General features: G+C 34.1%; 1 protein-coding gene across 3 annotated transcripts; it reads right to left on the reverse strand.

The window, feature by feature from the left end:
- Positions 1-11,144: 11,144 nt before the first annotated feature.
- LOC107946016 (kinesin-like protein KIN-14T) lies at positions 11,145-17,526 on the reverse strand. 3 transcript variants are annotated; one of them, XM_041074723.1, is made up of 12 exons: positions 17,294-17,526; positions 17,052-17,229; positions 16,885-16,968; positions 14,611-14,778; positions 14,437-14,543; positions 14,167-14,345; positions 13,915-14,076; positions 13,516-13,731; positions 13,414-13,451; positions 13,167-13,294; positions 11,673-12,996; positions 11,145-11,522 (listed from the first exon to the last, which is right to left on the reverse strand). In XM_041074723.1, the coding sequence occupies exons 1-12, from the start codon at positions 17,297-17,299 to the stop codon at positions 11,515-11,517; spliced, it is 2,598 nt and encodes an 865-aa protein (XP_040930657.1). In that variant the 5' UTR covers positions 17,300-17,526; the 3' UTR covers positions 11,145-11,514. The 3 variants fall into 3 exon arrangements, with proteins under 3 accessions (XP_040930657.1, XP_016735697.1, XP_040930656.1); XM_016880208.2 differs by having other exon boundaries at positions 11,145-11,545; positions 17,052-17,214; positions 17,294-17,525; XM_041074722.1 differs by having other exon boundaries at positions 11,145-11,545; positions 17,294-17,525.
- Positions 17,527-18,894: the final 1,368 nt, after the last annotated feature.

Consider the following 18,894-nt stretch of genomic DNA (forward strand, 5'->3'; position numbering starts at 1 on the left):
CCTATGTCCTTACCTATGTAACTCATTGAGTAGGGTCACACGCCCGTGTGCCAGGCCGTGTAACTCATTGACTTAAACCCTAAGAAATTCTTAGATGACATACGGCCATGTGTCTCACACGGTCATGTGAACCCAAAATTTATCTAATATTAAACTATTTCATACCCAATTCGTGCATAACCAACCAACCTATTTGTGCACACTTTCAAGAACTAAAGCATCATTAAAAAACACATAATCATGCCATTTCAAACAACCTAATTCACCTATAAAATATGCCATTCAAAGGCTCCATAATTGTATCCAAAAATCATTGACCTAAACATGCCAACATTACCTTATTTCATGCATAAATCTAGTTCAATTATGTACCCAAAACATGTCACAAATGACCACTTCCAAACCATCATCAACTTACCAAAACACCATACATTTCAATTACATAAAAGTTGTAACACCCCTTACCCGTATTCAATGCCGGAATAGGGTTACAGAGCATTACTGAACATATTATACAATTATACATACATTTCACGTGCATTTTCAAATTTTATATAATCATCAATCAATAACATTCATATCATCCCTAATATGAGCCTACGAGGCTCAAAACATGCATTCGGGGTGGTTCGGGACTAAACCGATAACTTTAAAAACTTTTCGAACATTTAGAAAATTTTTCCAAAATACAGGGGACAAGCCCGTTTGGCCCAGCCGTGTGTCTCACACGGCCATAGACACGTACGTGTCACAGGCCATGTGGACATTCGAAATGGAATCACATGGCCATGTCCTAGCCCGTGTCTGACCCCATGTAACTCTCTGACTTGGGTCACATGGCCAACACACACGCCTGTTTGGCTAGCCTGTGTGCCCTAAAAGTGGCCATACACGCCTATGTGCCAGGCCATGTGCTAGGTCGTGCCAAACCTGTAGGGTATACTGACTTATGCCACACGGCCAAGTCACACGCTTGTGTGCTGGGCTGTATGAAGCATACTGACTTGATTTTAATTTCAACAGCAGGGACACACAGCCATGCAATCTGACCATGTGTCATACACGGCTGAGACACACGCTCGTGTCTCTGCCTATGTGGACAAAAATAGGCTATTTACCAAGCCATTTTGCCACCCAATTTGCATATACCTACATCAATCCAAATAACACAAAAACATAGCATATATATAGGCTTTCAAACCAACTAAATCAAGCCTAATTCATGCCAAAACAATACCATTATTCACAATACACACCAGTCACAAAATGGGTTATTACATTATACCAAATTCACATATACAAGTCAACTAATTAAACATTTCCAAACTTGCATCATTATGCTCAAATTCATAAGCATACATCTTCTCTATTATCAACCATATGACATCCACAATTCCTACTATCAATTAGCATCACAAAGCCCACCTCAATCACATAACATAGGCCATATACACACATATATATTGACAACCAAACTAACCAAATTAGGCCAACTCACATGGCTATATACAAAACTAGAAGCATTTAAAATTTACAAGCCATTTCAAATGACAAAAATCATTATCAACTCATATACCAAAAGGACCAAAGTTCCTATACATGCCATATATTCCAAAAACATAGATTCAAAAGTACCAAAATGATAGCTTGATAGTGTGATAAAGTCTTTGATGATCCTCGAATCCAAACTAGCTTTGAAATCACTATAAAACACGGTAAAATAAACAAGTAAGCTTTATAGCTTAGTAAGTTCATATGATTAATAAGTATAATTTGCCAATTCATTCACAATTTAAAGAACATAAGTAAATGTAAGTAATACATTCAACTCAACAATTTTCACATTTCCATAATTCTATGTATCATGTATAAATTCATCAACTTTCACTTACTTTTCATATGAACTTATCAATTATCACTTACTTGGCAAACTTTTCACGAGTACCTAAAATGATCCGTATCATTGCTTACATCCTTGTACCATCATCTTTTCCCATTGAACCATTTGGAATAATATCAGATACTTGGGAATCTCACACCAAAGTGCCACATACATAGCCAATGCTATTTCAGTCTCATATCACATATATGCTCACTCTCGAGCTATCAATGGGCTTGCTCACACAAGTTGTCAGTCAAGACGTAGCTACAGGGTGCTGTCACACAAGCTGTCAAGTTACTGCAACATATGCGTATATAATTAGCCACTGGTAGGACGTATAGGACCAGCACCCGGATCATATAATCACAATAACCCCTAATGACACGTCACTAGTATCCTATCTATTCCTAAGATTCAACCGGGATTCTCACTATGTCAATGCTTTGTTGATAGATTCCGCAGTGTCGTAATATCACAATTATAATATTTAAGCATATAACACATATAACATTAAACTTATTGATCATACAAACTTACCTCGGTTCACAAAAACGATGAAATAGGTCGATTAGTTGAGTACTTTGTTTTTCCCCCGATCTAGATCCAAATTTCATTTTTCTTGATCTAAATGTAATCAAATTTAGTTTATTTAATAATCTTTCTATTCAATTTAATCCAAAACACTCATTAAAGCACATTTACACTTTTGCCCCAAGTATTTCACAACTTTTACAATTTAGTCCTTATTTCATAAAATCGCAAATTCATGCAATTCAATACCAACCCATGCTAGCCAAATTTTCCTAGTACAAATATCAGCCCATATTTTTCATTTATTTGACATTTTAACCACAAAGTTTCCACATTTCATAATTTAATCCCTAATTTGCATTTTCACTAAAAATTACTTAACAAAACTTGTATAACTATCATCAAGCATTCATAATCTATCATCAAACATCAAAATACTCATAGATTCATCAATGGAAAAACCCTAAACCTTTAACAGGTTTACAAAATAGCCCCTGGGCTAGCTAGATTAAGCTGTAACGAACTCAAAAATATAGAAATCATTAAAAACGGGACAAAATCGCACCTACATGCATGGATGATAACTAGCAGAACCTTGAAGCTATTTTAATGGCTTCTTTCTAGATAATTTTTGTTGAAAATAAAGAAGACAAGATGAGTGTTTTATTTTTCTTACTTTAATTTTAGTTTATTTGGTTATTTACTAAATTAACCTTAACTAAATAATACTAATGATGTCCATAAATGTCCATTACCACTATTAATGGTTTAATTATAGCATAAGGACCTCCACTTTAATAATCCATAGCTATTAGACACCTTTATCTTAGAGAATACAACTTTTACACTTTACGCGATTTAGTCCTTTTTACCAAATTGAGCACTCAAACAATAAAATTTCTTAACGAAATTTTCACACAATCATATTATCATGCTGTAAATATTAAAATAATAAAAAAATAATTATTTCAACTTCGAATTTGTGGTCCCGAAATCATTGTTTTGATTTGACCAAAAATAGGCTGTTACAAAAGTAGTCAAAATGACCTTACTTAGCAAGCATTACAAGTCCATCAACTAAACATAAACTTCAAAGACATAATCACTCTAAATCAACCATTTTATACATGCACGAGCCATCAATACAAAAGACATATACATGTAATTATTAACCTTGGCCAAAATACTCAAAAACTACTGAATTGATTGCTGGATAGTGTGATAGGTCTCCGTTCCAAATCGATCAAGCTTCTGATAAAGTATAAAACAAAGGAAAGAAACTATGTAAGCAACGAGGGCTTAGTAAGCTCATATAAACTAAAACATAACTTGCTATGTCATTCATACAATTTAAATATTAAACATAATTCATCATCAATGCCATAAGCTTAGTAAAAACCTTGTAGAACCCATTACCCGTATCTGACGCTAGAACAGGGTTCGAGACATTACCAGACTTAAACATAAATGCACATACAAAATCGGGCCATAAAATTTCATCCAATTTAATGCTTTTCAATCACATGCAAAAGTATCCCTTATATGGGCCTACGAGGCCTGAAACATACCTTGGTGGTGGTTCGGGACTAAACCGAGAACTTTTAGCACTTCGGGATAGCTTAGAAAATTTTTCCTACTTTAGAGAGTCACGCACCCGTGTAGGTAGGCCGTGTGGTCGCACACGCCCGTGTGGCTTGGGACACACCCGTGTCCTCAGCCTGTGTAACTCTCTGACTATGACATCATCAAGCTAATAAGGTCACACGGCCGTGTGCTTAGACCGCATGGCGAATTAAATTCCACAAATCAAGTGCAGATTTCCCACAGCCTAGGCACACTCCTATGTCCTAAGGCCATGTCCTTCACACGGATGAGACACACGACCATGTCTCTGCCCGTGTGTTTACTACTTGGCATTCTGTTTTGCATAATTAGGGTGTAGGGAACACACTGCCGGATCACACACCCATAGGGCAAACCGTGTGTCACACACAGCCTAGACACATGCCCATGTGTCCAACCGTGTGTCACACACAGCCTAGACACATGCCCATGTGTCAAACCGTGTGTCACACACAGCCTAGATACATGCCCATGTGTCCAACCGTGTGGACAATTTCTAGGCTATTTTCCAAGCCATTTGCCATCCTTAAACACTCACATACTCAATTCCACTTCATAGGCACATTTGGCTACTCAAGCATTCACATTCATAGTTAATTATGATTTGGTAGTGTCAACATATCAAATACTTAAACCAATAAGCTTTCATGTGGCATTCTACACCAATTTCATATCTATTCATCATTATACTACAATTATTGTCATACACATTAATCATATTTCATACATTAAACAAACATGCCATCCATCATACTCATTAACATAAACAACCACAAGCCTCATCAAACACATACATTTAGCATGTAAATCACACTTCACCACACATCCATCAAGCAACCACATCAAGCATAACACATTTGTATGCATGCACAATTAATTAGGGTTACAACCCAAATAATCAATATGAGCCACCTCTCATGGCCCTATACAAAATAATCATAATACCATCATGAGCCAACATATTTGGCTAATCAATATGACACATAACAAAAAGACCAAGTCCCTATACATGCCATACTCAAAATGATGAGACTAACTATACCCAAATATTCAATTGATGGTGTGATCGAGTCTCCGACGTCCTCCGATCCCCAAGCTAGCTTGGCGACACTATAAGAGATGGAAAGAAAAAAGGAGTAAGCATTAAAGCTTAGTAAGTTCACATGCAAATAAAATGCAACTTAAATAAACATTAATTATACATTAAACATAATGAACATAATCTTGCATTTTATCTAATCTCTTAAACTCATTCTTCATATATATATACATATTCTCACCACAAGTTCATCATATCTCATGTCATTCTCATGAGTTCGATGTACATACCTGTGCCTACTTGCACATAATAACTTACTTTCTTGTCTTCGACATCATCAAGTTTACCCATTAACTTCTCTTAGAACTACCTATTGAACACTTGGAATACCATCGGATACATCGGAATCTCACACCTCAGTGCCTCATATATAGCCAACGCTACCTCATATCACATATCACATGTTGCTCGCTCTCGAGCTACTCATGGGTTTGCTCACACAAGCTATCGGTCAGGATGTAGCTACACGGGCTACTTACACAAGCTGTCAGGTATCCGCAACTCATGCCGGACTACCAGCCCCCGGTAGAACATACAAGACCATTACCCGGAATGCCAAAACATGTGTCACATATATCATGAACTTAGACCACAACTTAATGAGTTCAGATCACATATATTATGAACTCAGACCACAACTCATGAGCTCAGATCACATAATTCCTAGTGCGTGTCACTTGTATCCTAAACTATTCCTAAGGTTCAAACGGGATTCTTCGATACCACATTTCTGTAGAATTTACTCGTAACGTCGATTTCAATGCTCATAGCGCCAATCACATACTCAGGGAATAATTAAAGCATAATTCATAATAAAATTTAGGCAATAAACACATGATACAATATCACATTAAATATGTATGAACTTACCATACACGCAATATAGAAGCATTTAAAGTATGGTACATGTTGCATTATTTGCAAATGAACTTACCTCGCTACAAAATGATAGAAGCGAGCCTAATCCTCGTAAACCTTGTTTAACTCCTGATCAAGACCCGAATCACGTTTTTCTTGATCTATAATGTCAGATTTAACTTGTTCAATACACACATTGCTCATATCAACCTATAACACATAAATTGGTAAAATTACCTTTTTACCCCTAAATTTTCACTTATTTACACTTTAGTCCCTAGGCTCGTAAAATGAAATACATGCATTTTCTTGGTTACCCAAGCCTAGACGATTCATATTCTAACTCATATCAGCCCATGTTTCTCATTAAAACACATTTCTACTACCCATTTCTTCATCTTTTACAAACAAGTCCTTTTTAGGTGTTTTCACTAAAAATCACCTACTAAAAGATGTTTATCACACACCAAACATTCATATTCCTCCATTAAACATCAAAATACATGCATATCACACATGGGTAAGTTTTTTAACATGAAACCTAGCTCAAAATGATGGTAGAAATAGCTAGATCGGTTGATGACAACTTAAAAAATGTAAAGAACATTAAAAACGGGGTTTGAAAGCACTTACAATCAAGCTTGAAATGTTGAAAACCCTAGCTATGGAGCCCTTGCAAATTTTGGCTAAGGTGGGAGAATATGGACAAGATTTTTGCTTGATTTTTCCCTTTTTATTCTTTTATTAACCAAATGACAAAAATGCCCTTAAGGCCTTTCTTTCAAAATTTTCCTATTCATGCCCATTTTTGTTCAAAATTTTAAAACTTGGTCAAATTTCTATTTAAAGACCTCTAATTAATAATCTAATGCAATTTCACACTTGAATCTTCTAGAACACAAGTTTTACAACTTATTCAATTTAGTCTCTAAAGTCAAATTGGACACTTTAGGCATAGAATTTCTTCATGAAAATTTCACACAAACATGCCATCGTATCATGGATCATCAAATAATCATAAAATAATTATTTCTATTTTAGATTTGTGGTCTTAAAACCATTGTTCTGACTAGACCCTAATTCGGGATGTTACAAACCTAAACAACATCACCAACTCCTATGTTAGTATGCTTGTCCATGATATAAATGAAATTAACCAAAAGATATGCAAATTTCCATATGTACTATCACCATTTAGTTCATAAATCCTTTCATAAAGTCATGATTCAATCTATTTGCATACTTACCATTTTGTTCCCTTTTCTTACTCGTTGAACCATCTAGAATTACATCGGATACTCGAGAAGCTCACACATAATGTGCTTTTACATATAACCATAAACTTTTGCTTTTACATATAACCATAAACTTTTCTTTACATCAATGCTCACATGAGCTATGAAATGGGTCTACTCACACAAGCTATGTGTCGAAATATAAGCTACATAATGCTGCTTACACGAGCTATGGAGAATCTACAACAAATGCATGACCTTAGCCATCAGTGGGACATTCAAGACTAGCACCCGAAACATGAAATCCCTAATGACATGTCATTTTTATCCTAAGAATTCTTAAGGTTCAACAATGGCTTGATAGCCGTCAATTCGTCATAGCATTGATACATATATATAATAATTCATTTATATTAAACAACATAGTAAACATTCAATTTATCTATCATTAAAATGATTATAGTTCATACGAACTTACCTCGATAATTAGGGCGTAGTAATTTAGTCGAGCTAATCCGAAGCTTTTGCTTTTCCTCGATCTAAGTCCGTATGTGGTTTATCTTGATCTAAATAAATTTTTTCTTTCAATTAAGTACTTATATAATTCAATTTAATCGATAATTCATATTTATGCAAAATTATAAAAATGCCCTTAACATTTTAACTTTTCACAATTTAGTCCTTAAGCTCATAACTTAGAATCTAACCATTTCAAATTAATTCAAACCTAACCCATATTGTAAGGGAACTTATAAAACTCATATTTATCAACAATTCACAATAACACCCATGGATTTATACATTTAACAATTTAATCCCTATTTCCAAAATTAAACAAAAATCACTTAACAAATCTTGTTTATTTACAACAAGGATTAATAATATATCAACTAACATCAAAACACATTCAAAAATATCCATTTCAGGTCCCTTAATCTTTAATGGTTTTGCAAAATAAACCCTGGGCTAGCTAGATTAAGCTAAAACGAACTTAAAAACATAAAAATTATTAAAAGCGGGGCTTGAATGCATACCATGCAAGAAGAAATCAAAATTGAAGCTCTTCTCCCTCTTCAATGGTGAATTTTGATCAAACAAAAGTGAAATGGGGAAGATGATAGGATTTTCTTAGTTTATTTTATGCTTAATTTACCAATTTACCCTTTAAAAACTATCAAAATTTCAATAAAACCTAATCCATATTATCCACTAATTCATTAAATGGTATATTTACCATTCAAGTCCTTTATTTTAAGATTTCAAAGCTAGTTGATCACTCTAACTAATAGAACTCAACTTTTACACTTTTTACGATTTAGCCCTTTTCACTTAATTAACTATATAAAATTCAAAATTTCTTAACAAAATTTTAATACAACCTTAATATAATCCTGTAGAAATTAAAATAATCATAAAATAATATCTCGATCATCGAAATTGCAGTCTCGAAACCACTGTTTTCAACATCACTGAAAACGGGCTATTACAATTTTAGTATGCCATTATAGTAAATTATGTAGGTAATTGTGCTTTCGTGTGTAAATGCATGTGAATATATAAGCTAGACTTGTGGGTCATTAAAGCATGAATATGTTGTTTTGTCTTGATGAATTATCATTAAATGAATTATGTATATACGAGTTAAGTGTAATTGCATGTGAGAGTATATGTTAGTTTCATGATTTAATGAAGCGTGAATATGTTATTTTGACTTGGTTAGAAGATGGATATGAATGTGTTGTAGTATGCTCTTCTTTAACTTTTGATGTTGTGTATACTTTGTGGTTACCCTGACATTCACTGAGCTTGTTTAAGCTCACCCACTCTTTCTAACCATTGCAGATATTTAGCATTTGTGGTGTGAGTGGTACGAAAATTCCAAGTAAGTGATCCAAGTTAGGCTTTAGTATTTAAATAGGTGATATTATCATTATTCGTTTAACTGTGGAAATAAATGCAATGTGGTTAGAATTTTGGCTGGTTATTATTATGTTCTTGTTGGTTTAGTATGATTATGAACTTCTAGAATTTTTGCTTGGTAATTATTACTACCTTTATTTGTTATCACCATGATTTGGATTGACAAGGTAAAGATGTTGCGTTGGACCGTGTTTTAGGTAAATTCGATGCTTGATATTGTGATGATTAATGCATGTTAGAATAGATATATTTTGAGCATGTTAATACTTTGTTTTGCTATGTTTTGTGAATCTGAGCAGAGGTATTGGTACTCGAAACATAAATATCGATTCTTCGAAGTTGAATTGTATCTTTGTGAAGTCAGTAGCTTAATTTGGTATCAATACCCAATCACGAGTATCGATACTCGGGGTGAAAATACCGATACCTTTGCCCATGTATTGATATAATGATTTTGTTTAAAATTTGATAGAATGCTAGTTTGGTATCAATTTTCTTACTAGTATCGATACTTATCTTCTAAAATATCGATACCTATGATGGCATATCGATACCTACATGGTTTTTTTTATTATAATTTTATCAAGTGATCCATAGGCATGTTTTTAAATTATTTCTAATGTTGACTAAGGTATGTTAAGTTGTTTTAAATGTTGTCTAAGGTGTTTAAGACTCATTACTACTTTAAATATTTGAAAGTGACGATGGTTGCATGTATTTGAGACTGTGTGAATATTTATGAGTTTGATGTTTGATGTAACATCCTAATACTCGGGCTTGGGGACTGAGTTGATATAAGGTGTTACACTCAAGCCCATTAATTAGAGTCATCCATGATGGAAACTCGACTCAATGCTTGATATAACATAAGTCTTGAGTTCAATGAGACAAAGTACATAATTAGTATGTGACTGTTAGTATTATAAATAAATCTATCCTAAGATTAAAGTGCTAGGTACCCGTAATGATAAGGGAAGGATGAGTGTTCTAATTACAGGAACACTCTTGATAGGATCTACCTATGTGAGTGGAAATGTGGCCGCTTTTAAGAGCTCAAGGGCTTGCCTTTGACAACACTCTTGAAAAGAGGACACAAATACATGGTCATAATAATGTCCCTGGATACTATGCATTGACCGATGTTGAAATCATTGTGTGAGATGTGTTCGGTTAATCAAATGGAATAGCTGGTTCAAAGCTTAGTCTACCATGCAATTTTGATTAACTCTACGTGAAGGTTCAATTGTAAGACACCTTCATTGTGCACATTGATTTTCAAGAAATTCAAAATCTAAAATATTTTGAAAATAGGAGGAGATTGTTGGAGTATTTTCAAATATTTATAGTGCTCTAATAACTATAAATGAATAATTAATCAAATAGTCAAGAGTCATATCACTTGATTTTTGACAAAATTATAATTATTCAAATAATATTATTTGATTAGCTATAGTATTAAATGAATAATTATGTGTCTTTTTAAAGACATTATTATTCAGAAAAGACACCTATTGAAAGATGTCTCTATGAAGAGACATGAAAATTCCTGTAAATAGGAATGAGATTTCATTTGGAAAACAGACCAACAAGTTCTAATATTCTTTCTGTCATTCATCCATTCTTTTAATATTAGATTATTCTATAAAGAATTACTGCAGAAATTCTTTCTAGAAATTGAGTTTTTTGTTATACATTGCTCAGTACTTAGTAGACTATTCTCGTCAGTGCAAAATGCAAATAGTCATCGGCTTCATTGTATCCTCGAGGTTAATTTGCTTGAAACTCTTTTGCACACAGAATATAGATGGGGGCGAATATAACCTTAAAGATAGTGACTTGGTACATGCCTTGGAGCCTTGTCCTATTCCTTTATTTTCTATTCGAGTTCCGTTCATGTGTTTGAGATTTTCTTTATTGGAGATTTGTACTACCAATTTATTATGTAATTCAAAATAAAAATGAGATTTTTCTGAATCTATTTGAAAAGATTTGAGAATTGTTGCAGTTGATCATATGTTTATAATTATTGATACTCATAGCCATTGTTATACGTTACAATATATTTTACATAACACAAATATAAAATAGTTAATCCTAGGCGGAAGCGAAGCAAGTGTATAATACTAGTTCAAATCTATAAATTTTATTTAATTTATGGATCTAAATCCTAACAGTAATTTGTTAAACCTTAGCATATTAAAAGGAAAGATGGGAATGTTGATGATCTGTGCAGACATTCCATCCTATTATTAGCTCATCCTCCAACATTACTGCAGCTGCTTCAACGTATTAGACCATAGAAGAAGTCATGATTGAACCCCAAGTCGAGGAATCCCAATCCTAGAAGTGCAATGGCCCATGATTTCTCAACTTTCTGTTTAACCAAACAACATGCTCCTAGAAAAACACATTAGAATCAATATATAATACTGTATTTTAAGATTCCACTAATCATATGTTGCTATTCTTTGACATGGTTTTATGTTATGGGAATCATGTTTGCTTTAGACCTCAAAACTCTTACCTTGGTTCTTTGAAATTTCTTGTGATTTTATGAGGGTCATCATCCTTGGGTCTTTTTGTTTTAGGTTATCTATAAAAAATCTTCTTTGAGATTTCGGTCTGCACAGATTTAGTCTCATCTCTTGTGGTGAGGATTGAGAAGAGGCATCCATGTCTTCCTTTCCGTATACTTCAGTAGCCATCACTTGTTTGTGGTACTGTTCCGGCTCCAATGCTTTGGCCGGAACACCAAAAATTTCTTGTGAGTTGCTGATTCTATCATCCGGAGAAAGCAGATAGCTGCTACTTTTCATCATGGAACTGTTGGGGCGGTGTTCAGTGTCTTCTACTACTTCAACCATGGGTGTTCCGTAGAATTCATCTTCATTATCAATGAAGTGTACTGATCCATCGCAGCAAGAATCAGGCGGAGAAAGACTGCCACCTTGACCGTACTCGATCAAAGAGCCATCAAGTGACTCTTGTTGGTGGCCTGTTGACAGGCACATTGTTGGTTGAGGTGGACAAATGAAACTAGAATTAGATTCCTCAGCAAATAAATCCTTTAGTGTTGGTGGTTTGTCTTCCACCCTTTGAGAAACAGCTACCTCCGAAGAAGCTTTCTTCTGCTTTTTAAATACCTTGTCATTGCATAATATATGTGTCTTTTTCTCTCTATTTGACCTATGTTTCTTCTCCGGGAGAGGAATGTCTGAAACCCATTTATTCCTTGGAACAGAACCACTAATGCTAGCTTCATCCTTATGCAAGGTAAGCCATTGATCAACCTTTAAAACTTTAGTGGACTTGGATTTGTTTGATTTTCTATTTGTGACAACCGTTATTGTATCACATTCAGATGTGTCTTGGCTGTAGACTGTGACATTATCTAATTCCATACTAGTTTTCCTGTTCAATTCCACTGCACATGTAGATCTTGAAATGCTACGGTCAGAGTTGCACTCTGAATGATTCTTCACTGGGAAACTCACCGACTCGGCTCGCTGAGATGATGGTCTTCTCCTTCTCCTTGAATGAAGTGAAGTTTGATGCTCCATCCCAGTTTTTGTTCTACTGCTAATAGTTGATCTCATAAATCTAGGCAGCTGTGATCTGACATTTCCAGTCCTGTTCTTGGTCAAGTCAAGCTCGGAAGGTGGCCCTAGTTCAGTTGATAAATCACAAGCCTCTGCTTGCTGTTCCAAAGGTAGACCTCTCCTTGTCAGTTCTTCTAATTTGTGGTTCAAAATTTGGATCTTTTCTCTAATATATCGTCGTTCATCTTCAATCTTTTTATTCGTCTGCTGCAGGTTTTTCATAGCAGCTTCCTTCTGGTTTCTTACTTCCTGATTTTTAGTAGTTCAGCATGTTAATGGTAAATCACCAAACTTGTCAGGTTTTAGATTTAGTTGTAAATACATAGAACTTCTAATAGTTTTAGGGGATTTTGACTATTGGATTTTGGTTGAGATTTTCAGATGTTTAAATTGTGGGATACTTGTCCTACATCACTTACATTGGACTCCTCATGCCCCAATTGAACACTTTTCACCCTTGCAGCAAAATTTAATGAACATATTGTTTCACAAAGATCTTCTTCTTTGGGACTCACATGTACTAGCATCAGTGTTTTTGAATCTTCACCTAAAGATACCAATTTGAGAAGGTTAGTGAAAGCAGCTAATTTGAGGACAACAATTTCCTTAGGTAAAGAGATTAGGTGAATGGAAAATGGAAGTCAGCAAAGAAGAACGGTTAGTTACCTAGGGAATCTTTAAGAACTTGTGTCAGCTTGCTGTTCCTGTAGAAAAAGGTAGGTAAATGTATGATAATTAAATCAGGTGAAGTCTCTCAGGATGGTTTACCTGTATGGTATGTGGCTTTTTTTCCTTTGAAGGGCATGTATTACATCTCCAAGAGCAGAAAGAGACAAATTGATGGCTTTTCCTTCATCAAGTCTTCTCCCCCATGCCTTGGTCTTCACAACTCGCTCACTTCCTCCAAGGTCAACTAACCATATTTTATTCGTTTCTCGTCGCCTCTCAGGAGCATCGAAGCAAGTCATCGAAATGCGAATCATGCTAAGAGGAGCAACAAACACAACAGACTTTACAATGCAATAAAAAGAACAATGATCCTATATATACCCAATCTGTGTGGTTTTGTTCCACCAAGGGCATCTCACTAATAAGGGTTTAAGCCTCAAAAGGTGCTGCATAATCCAATACTAATATACTTGAGATAGGTAAAAAGCTAGTAATTACCAGTGGGATCTACTTGAAGTTGTGTTTGAATTTGTTGAAGCAGTTGACCTGAGTTGGCATCCTAATCTATACAGCTTCAAAGCTTGGTTGAAGTCGCTAACTTGGATGGAAACCAGGTTCTCAATTCCAATTCCTCCCTTTGGATCTGTTTGAATTGAAAGGCTGCACAAAAAAAAAAAAAAAGGGAAAACCTTTGCATCCAAATCAGCAGGCATTTTCTCAGAATGGTAGTTTGCATAGTGATTTACTGACCATGGTGGCAAAGGATCTGTTGCCCTGGTAGCTTGCGGTACAAGCAAGTCTTTGAGATTTCCTAAATAAATCTCAAGCATACTGAAAGTGATAAGGAAAGTATGGTTACTATCCAGTGCTTGCTTGAACAAAGTCTCAATCGTCCGTGGCACTATTCCTGGGGAATCCAAGGTACCTTCCTGTAATCAGCGTGAAGCAAGCAGTGGCTTAGTTTACAAGGTGAAATCATGTTAAGTTGTGATAGTATCAATGAGTATTGTGGTGAGCAACCATTGTGAAGGTTTTCCCGGTTCCTGTTTGACCGTAAGCAAAAATGCAGGCATTGTAACCGTCGAGGACTGACTTGATGACTGGCTCAACTTCAGAGAAAACTCCATCTGAAATTCAAAGTCAATCATCCATTGTAGAAAAGGAGATGATGAAGAGAGAGGGTAGAGTAGGTACCTTGGGATGAACCCTGGAACACATTGTCAAATGTATATCTTTTAGTTTTGTTATCACCAAGTTTTAAAAGGAGGTTACTTGTATCCAAAGCTACTACAGCTCCTATACCTCCTCCTATACTTTCCTCCAACGTGAATGGCCGCACTCGGCAAAATACACGGATGTTCCCTGCAATATGCCATGCTCCAAATTATTTTAACAAATATAATATTTTAGGTAAAAGGCTGCCTCAAGTGATTTCAATTTCGATACTCAATTTCGATACTAAGTAGATTAATCTCTGTCAATTTTAAAAGCGAGAAACTAAGAATAATTGATCACCAACATTAATATTTTTTGTCAATTTGATTGGTATAATAGCAAATTTAGCTCTTATAATTTACACATTTTATTAATTGAGTCATGATTTAACAAATTTAGCCCACAATATTTTTGTAAATGTTGTCACTAAATTTGTTGAATTTTTTAAAATCAAGACTGAATTAACAAAATATGTAAACATTGAGGGCTAAATTTAGTATTATACCAATCAAAGTTGACAAGTATTAAATTACTCTTGTTTTTTAGAGAGACTAACTTACTCAATTCCAAACTTACAAATGATTAGGATAACGAAGACACATGAAATAAATAAAATTATAAATAATAAAATAATTAATAGAAAAAATATAATAAAGACTATGAAATAACCGGTAAGAATAATTGAAAATGAGGATGTATAATTTATTTTAAAATAAGTTTATAATTTTATTTATGGTCTATTTCTTTATGTTTTTTTAATGAAATTGGTGATCCTTTATAATAATATAAATTTCATTAACATGTTTACAATTAATTTGATTTTATTTAAATTAATAAATTAAATTCAGAATTGATTCCAACCTTTTAATTTATTAAAATTGAATAAATTGTATGAGCCCATCAGAAAATCAATTCATATATTGCTTTAGATCTAACGGCTTTTTATTAAAACTGCACTCTAATGTCCTCTCTTTCTTAGCTTTTCTTATCGGAAAAACCAAAAAATTTACAAGAGAGGTGATCATGGGCCGGGCCGGACCGGGTTCAGGCCGGGCCCATATAAAATTTTAGGTCCATCTACTAGGCCCGGGCCCGGCCCGGCCCGAAATATGGGCCTAAAATTTTACCTAAGCTCGGCTCGAAATAAAATTACTAAGCCCGAGCTCGGCCCGGCCCGGCCCGGCTCATATTAAATTTTTAAAAACATAAATCAAATATAATAAATCAAATATATTTAAAAACATAAAAACAAATATTAAAACAAATAAAAATAATACTAAAACAATTCTTAAAACAATACACAAATTAATAATATAATAAAAAATGGTTATATTAAAAATTTAAAATAATTAAAAATAAAATAGAAAATATATATTAATATATAATTCGGGCCGGGCCGGGCCGGGCCAGGCCCGGACTAAAAAACCCTTACCCGAGGCCCTGCCCGTTTTCTAAACGGGTCTCGTTTTTTTACCCAAGCCCATTTTTCGGGCTTATATTTTTACCCAAACCCTCACATTTTTCGGGCAGACCTTCAGGCCGGGTCGAGTCGCCCAGCCCATGATCAGCTCTAATTTACAGCTCCCAATGTACATTGACATATTATTAAAATATATTAAAGTTAAAAATATAAATGTTTTTACACTTCTTTTTCTAAACAAAATCTTTTGTTCACTTTTTTCTACTTGGGTGACACCGTCAAATAAATTTAAAAAAAAAATCCTAAATTTAAACAAAAAAACATATATTAATAAGGGTTTTAAAATTTTACTATATTTTAAAATTATTAAAAAAAAAAACTCCTACCTTTATCAATCACTAATTTTGATGGGTGTGGGATTTTAGTGTTAAATATATAAAAATAGAGTTAAAATTAGTATGAAGGTTTTTATATTAAAAGTTAAATTATAGTTTATCCCTTTATTAAAAAAGAGTAAATTAGTCTATGTATATTAGATTAAAGAGCAAATAAATCATTATGTTTAAAATTTAATCTATTTTTACGGTTAGAAATTATTTTTTATACGTCAACATGAAGTACACGTGGCACATCATGTATTACTATCTGATTATTTTATCAATCACATCAATTTTTAACCGTACAGATAGATGAAACTTTTAAAAGGAAGAACTAACTTGCTTTATGATCAAATGTATAAGGATTAAATTGTCTATTTTTTTAAATAGAAGGGACAAAATGTAATCTATTTCCCAATAAGAAATCTCCTGGGTACATTTACGGAAAATACTAACCTTTCAAGTCCAACAAATCATGCAACAACTGCCTCCTCTGTATGTTCAATTGGTTTATGCAGTGGGTTAAGGCAGCTATTTCTTCTGTTCACCGGAAAAACAATGGGTTTGATCAAGCATGGCAGAGCAGTTAAGTCGAATAACCCTTTAGAAAAAGAATGAAGTACCTTTTATCTTGGAAATTTCTTTTGCAACTGATTCATCATCCTTTTCGTTCCCACTTGGTAATTTCTTTACTATCTCACAAACTGACTTCACCCAAGTTGAAGTTAGATGTGACTTAAATCCCAGCAGTGAATGAATGGTTTCCCCCAGATTCTGAATTGATTTCTTTGAACTCATGGCCTCAAACACAATAAGTAGATTAAAGAAGGAATATTATTAAAAGAGAATAAGTCTATATACTCACTGCCATGCTTGAGATTTCGAAGCTCCTCCACCATTAAAGTCCGAGAGCAGCCCTTTTTTACACAAGAATCCGCTAAATGGAAGTGTAATTCCTTCATATAGTATAGCACATAGTAATCAGTGATTGACTGTAGCTTCTTGGCAAACTAAGGGGCCTACCTTCAACTTCTTCATGAAACGAGTATAGGGTGATTGAGGGGCCGAGGAGAATGATTCATATTATTCAAAGCTTCTCACTAATTATTATAATAATAAAGAGTCCACAATGGTTAGAGTAAAAGGGTCTTCAATGTGATAACGTGTATAGGAGGCCAATTTTAGGTACCACACCAAACTTCAATTTCGTGTAGGAAGTAGGAACTGGTCCAATCTAAGGTTGGGACCTGTCTTTGATTTTGATTAGATGGTGCATACAAATTTATGTGTGCAGACTACGGCAGCATAGACCAATCAAATGAGGTGGAAAATTCTGTTCCAACTTACGATAATGACTCGAACAACAAGAAATTAAGGAAAAAGAAAAAGGTTATGGAGATTCACTAAACTCAAAGCCACCTCCGTTGTTGTATGAATATTTAGCGATGAGAAGAAAATAAACCCGACCGGTCACAATGGCCATTGGATGCCACCCTAATAATTTAGGATTCCAAAAATAGTGAAATGACAATCTGGATAAATTAACCATTTCTATTTAGGAGACATATCTCGGTGCATCGGGGCCTGGTTTTATATACATGTATCCGGACAACCTATGATTATAAAACTAATATTTACAATCAAACTCTAATCCTTTATATCTTCTCTTCTCTCAACATTGCAATCTTAATTGCTTTTATAAATGTACTACCTACTCTTGTTCTCTTGGAAATTTTATTTATACAAATAGAAAAGTAGCTTCACAAAGAGAAAATGAATAAAAGAATGAAGGTTACCTTACAAATTCTTGTAATACAACTATATTTATATAAAAGAAAATGAAATTTAATTGTTTCGAGATGGAATAGATTAACTTTTTCAAAATCATACCTCCCCTTCAAAAAATATTTCTTAAGAAAATTTATTCTTAAATCGCTTGTAACACATAAGTAAGAGATAAATAACATTCAATTTGAGGATTGATTGGACAATCCCAAACTACGATATAAATCAGGAAAATTAAGACCATTTACTTTGTCCTTCTCAAGGATTGAACGCAATGAAAGTGAGTTTGTGCTTATTGCAATCAGCCATCTATAACATCAGAAATATGTATATGACCATATTATCAAGTTCATATTTTGTGTTATGAACGGTTTGGTTCTGAAAAACAAAGGCCAGCATCAAAACGGCTTAAGCACTGAGATTGGTGTAGCACATAACATTATTTCCAAATCACCCCAAGTATAAATATTATCCTCACCCCTTTATGTCTCCTTCTCTCATTTACCTTATTTCTCTAAAATATAAGAAGACACTATTCAATATTCATGAGTAGAGTAAATAAGCTAGCAAGATTGTGCATTATGAAGCAAAAGGAGTTCATTTTAAGCTTAAGAATATTTTAACACTGAAGCATATTTCACAAATGAATCCCTCTTTTTCACTCCTTATGCTTTTGACCCA

Source organism: Gossypium hirsutum, chromosome A08 (genome assembly GCF_007990345.1).
Source record: "Gossypium hirsutum isolate 1008001.06 chromosome A08, Gossypium_hirsutum_v2.1, whole genome shotgun sequence".
In the NCBI taxonomy this organism is placed as follows: Eukaryota; Viridiplantae; Streptophyta; class Magnoliopsida; order Malvales; family Malvaceae; genus Gossypium; species Gossypium hirsutum.

Excerpts from the sequence above, each read along its gene's own strand:
- LOC107946016 (XM_041074722.1), bottom strand. Across the intron at positions 16,969-17,051 it reads AGAAATTTCCAAGATAAAAG|AAGAAATAGCTGCCTTAACC; the intron begins GTACTTCATTCT and ends TCCGGTGAACAG. Across the intron at positions 12,997-13,166 it reads TGGGGCATGAGGAGTCCAAT|GAAGTAAGAAACCAGAAGGA; the intron begins GTAAGTGATGTA and ends ACTAAAAATCAG.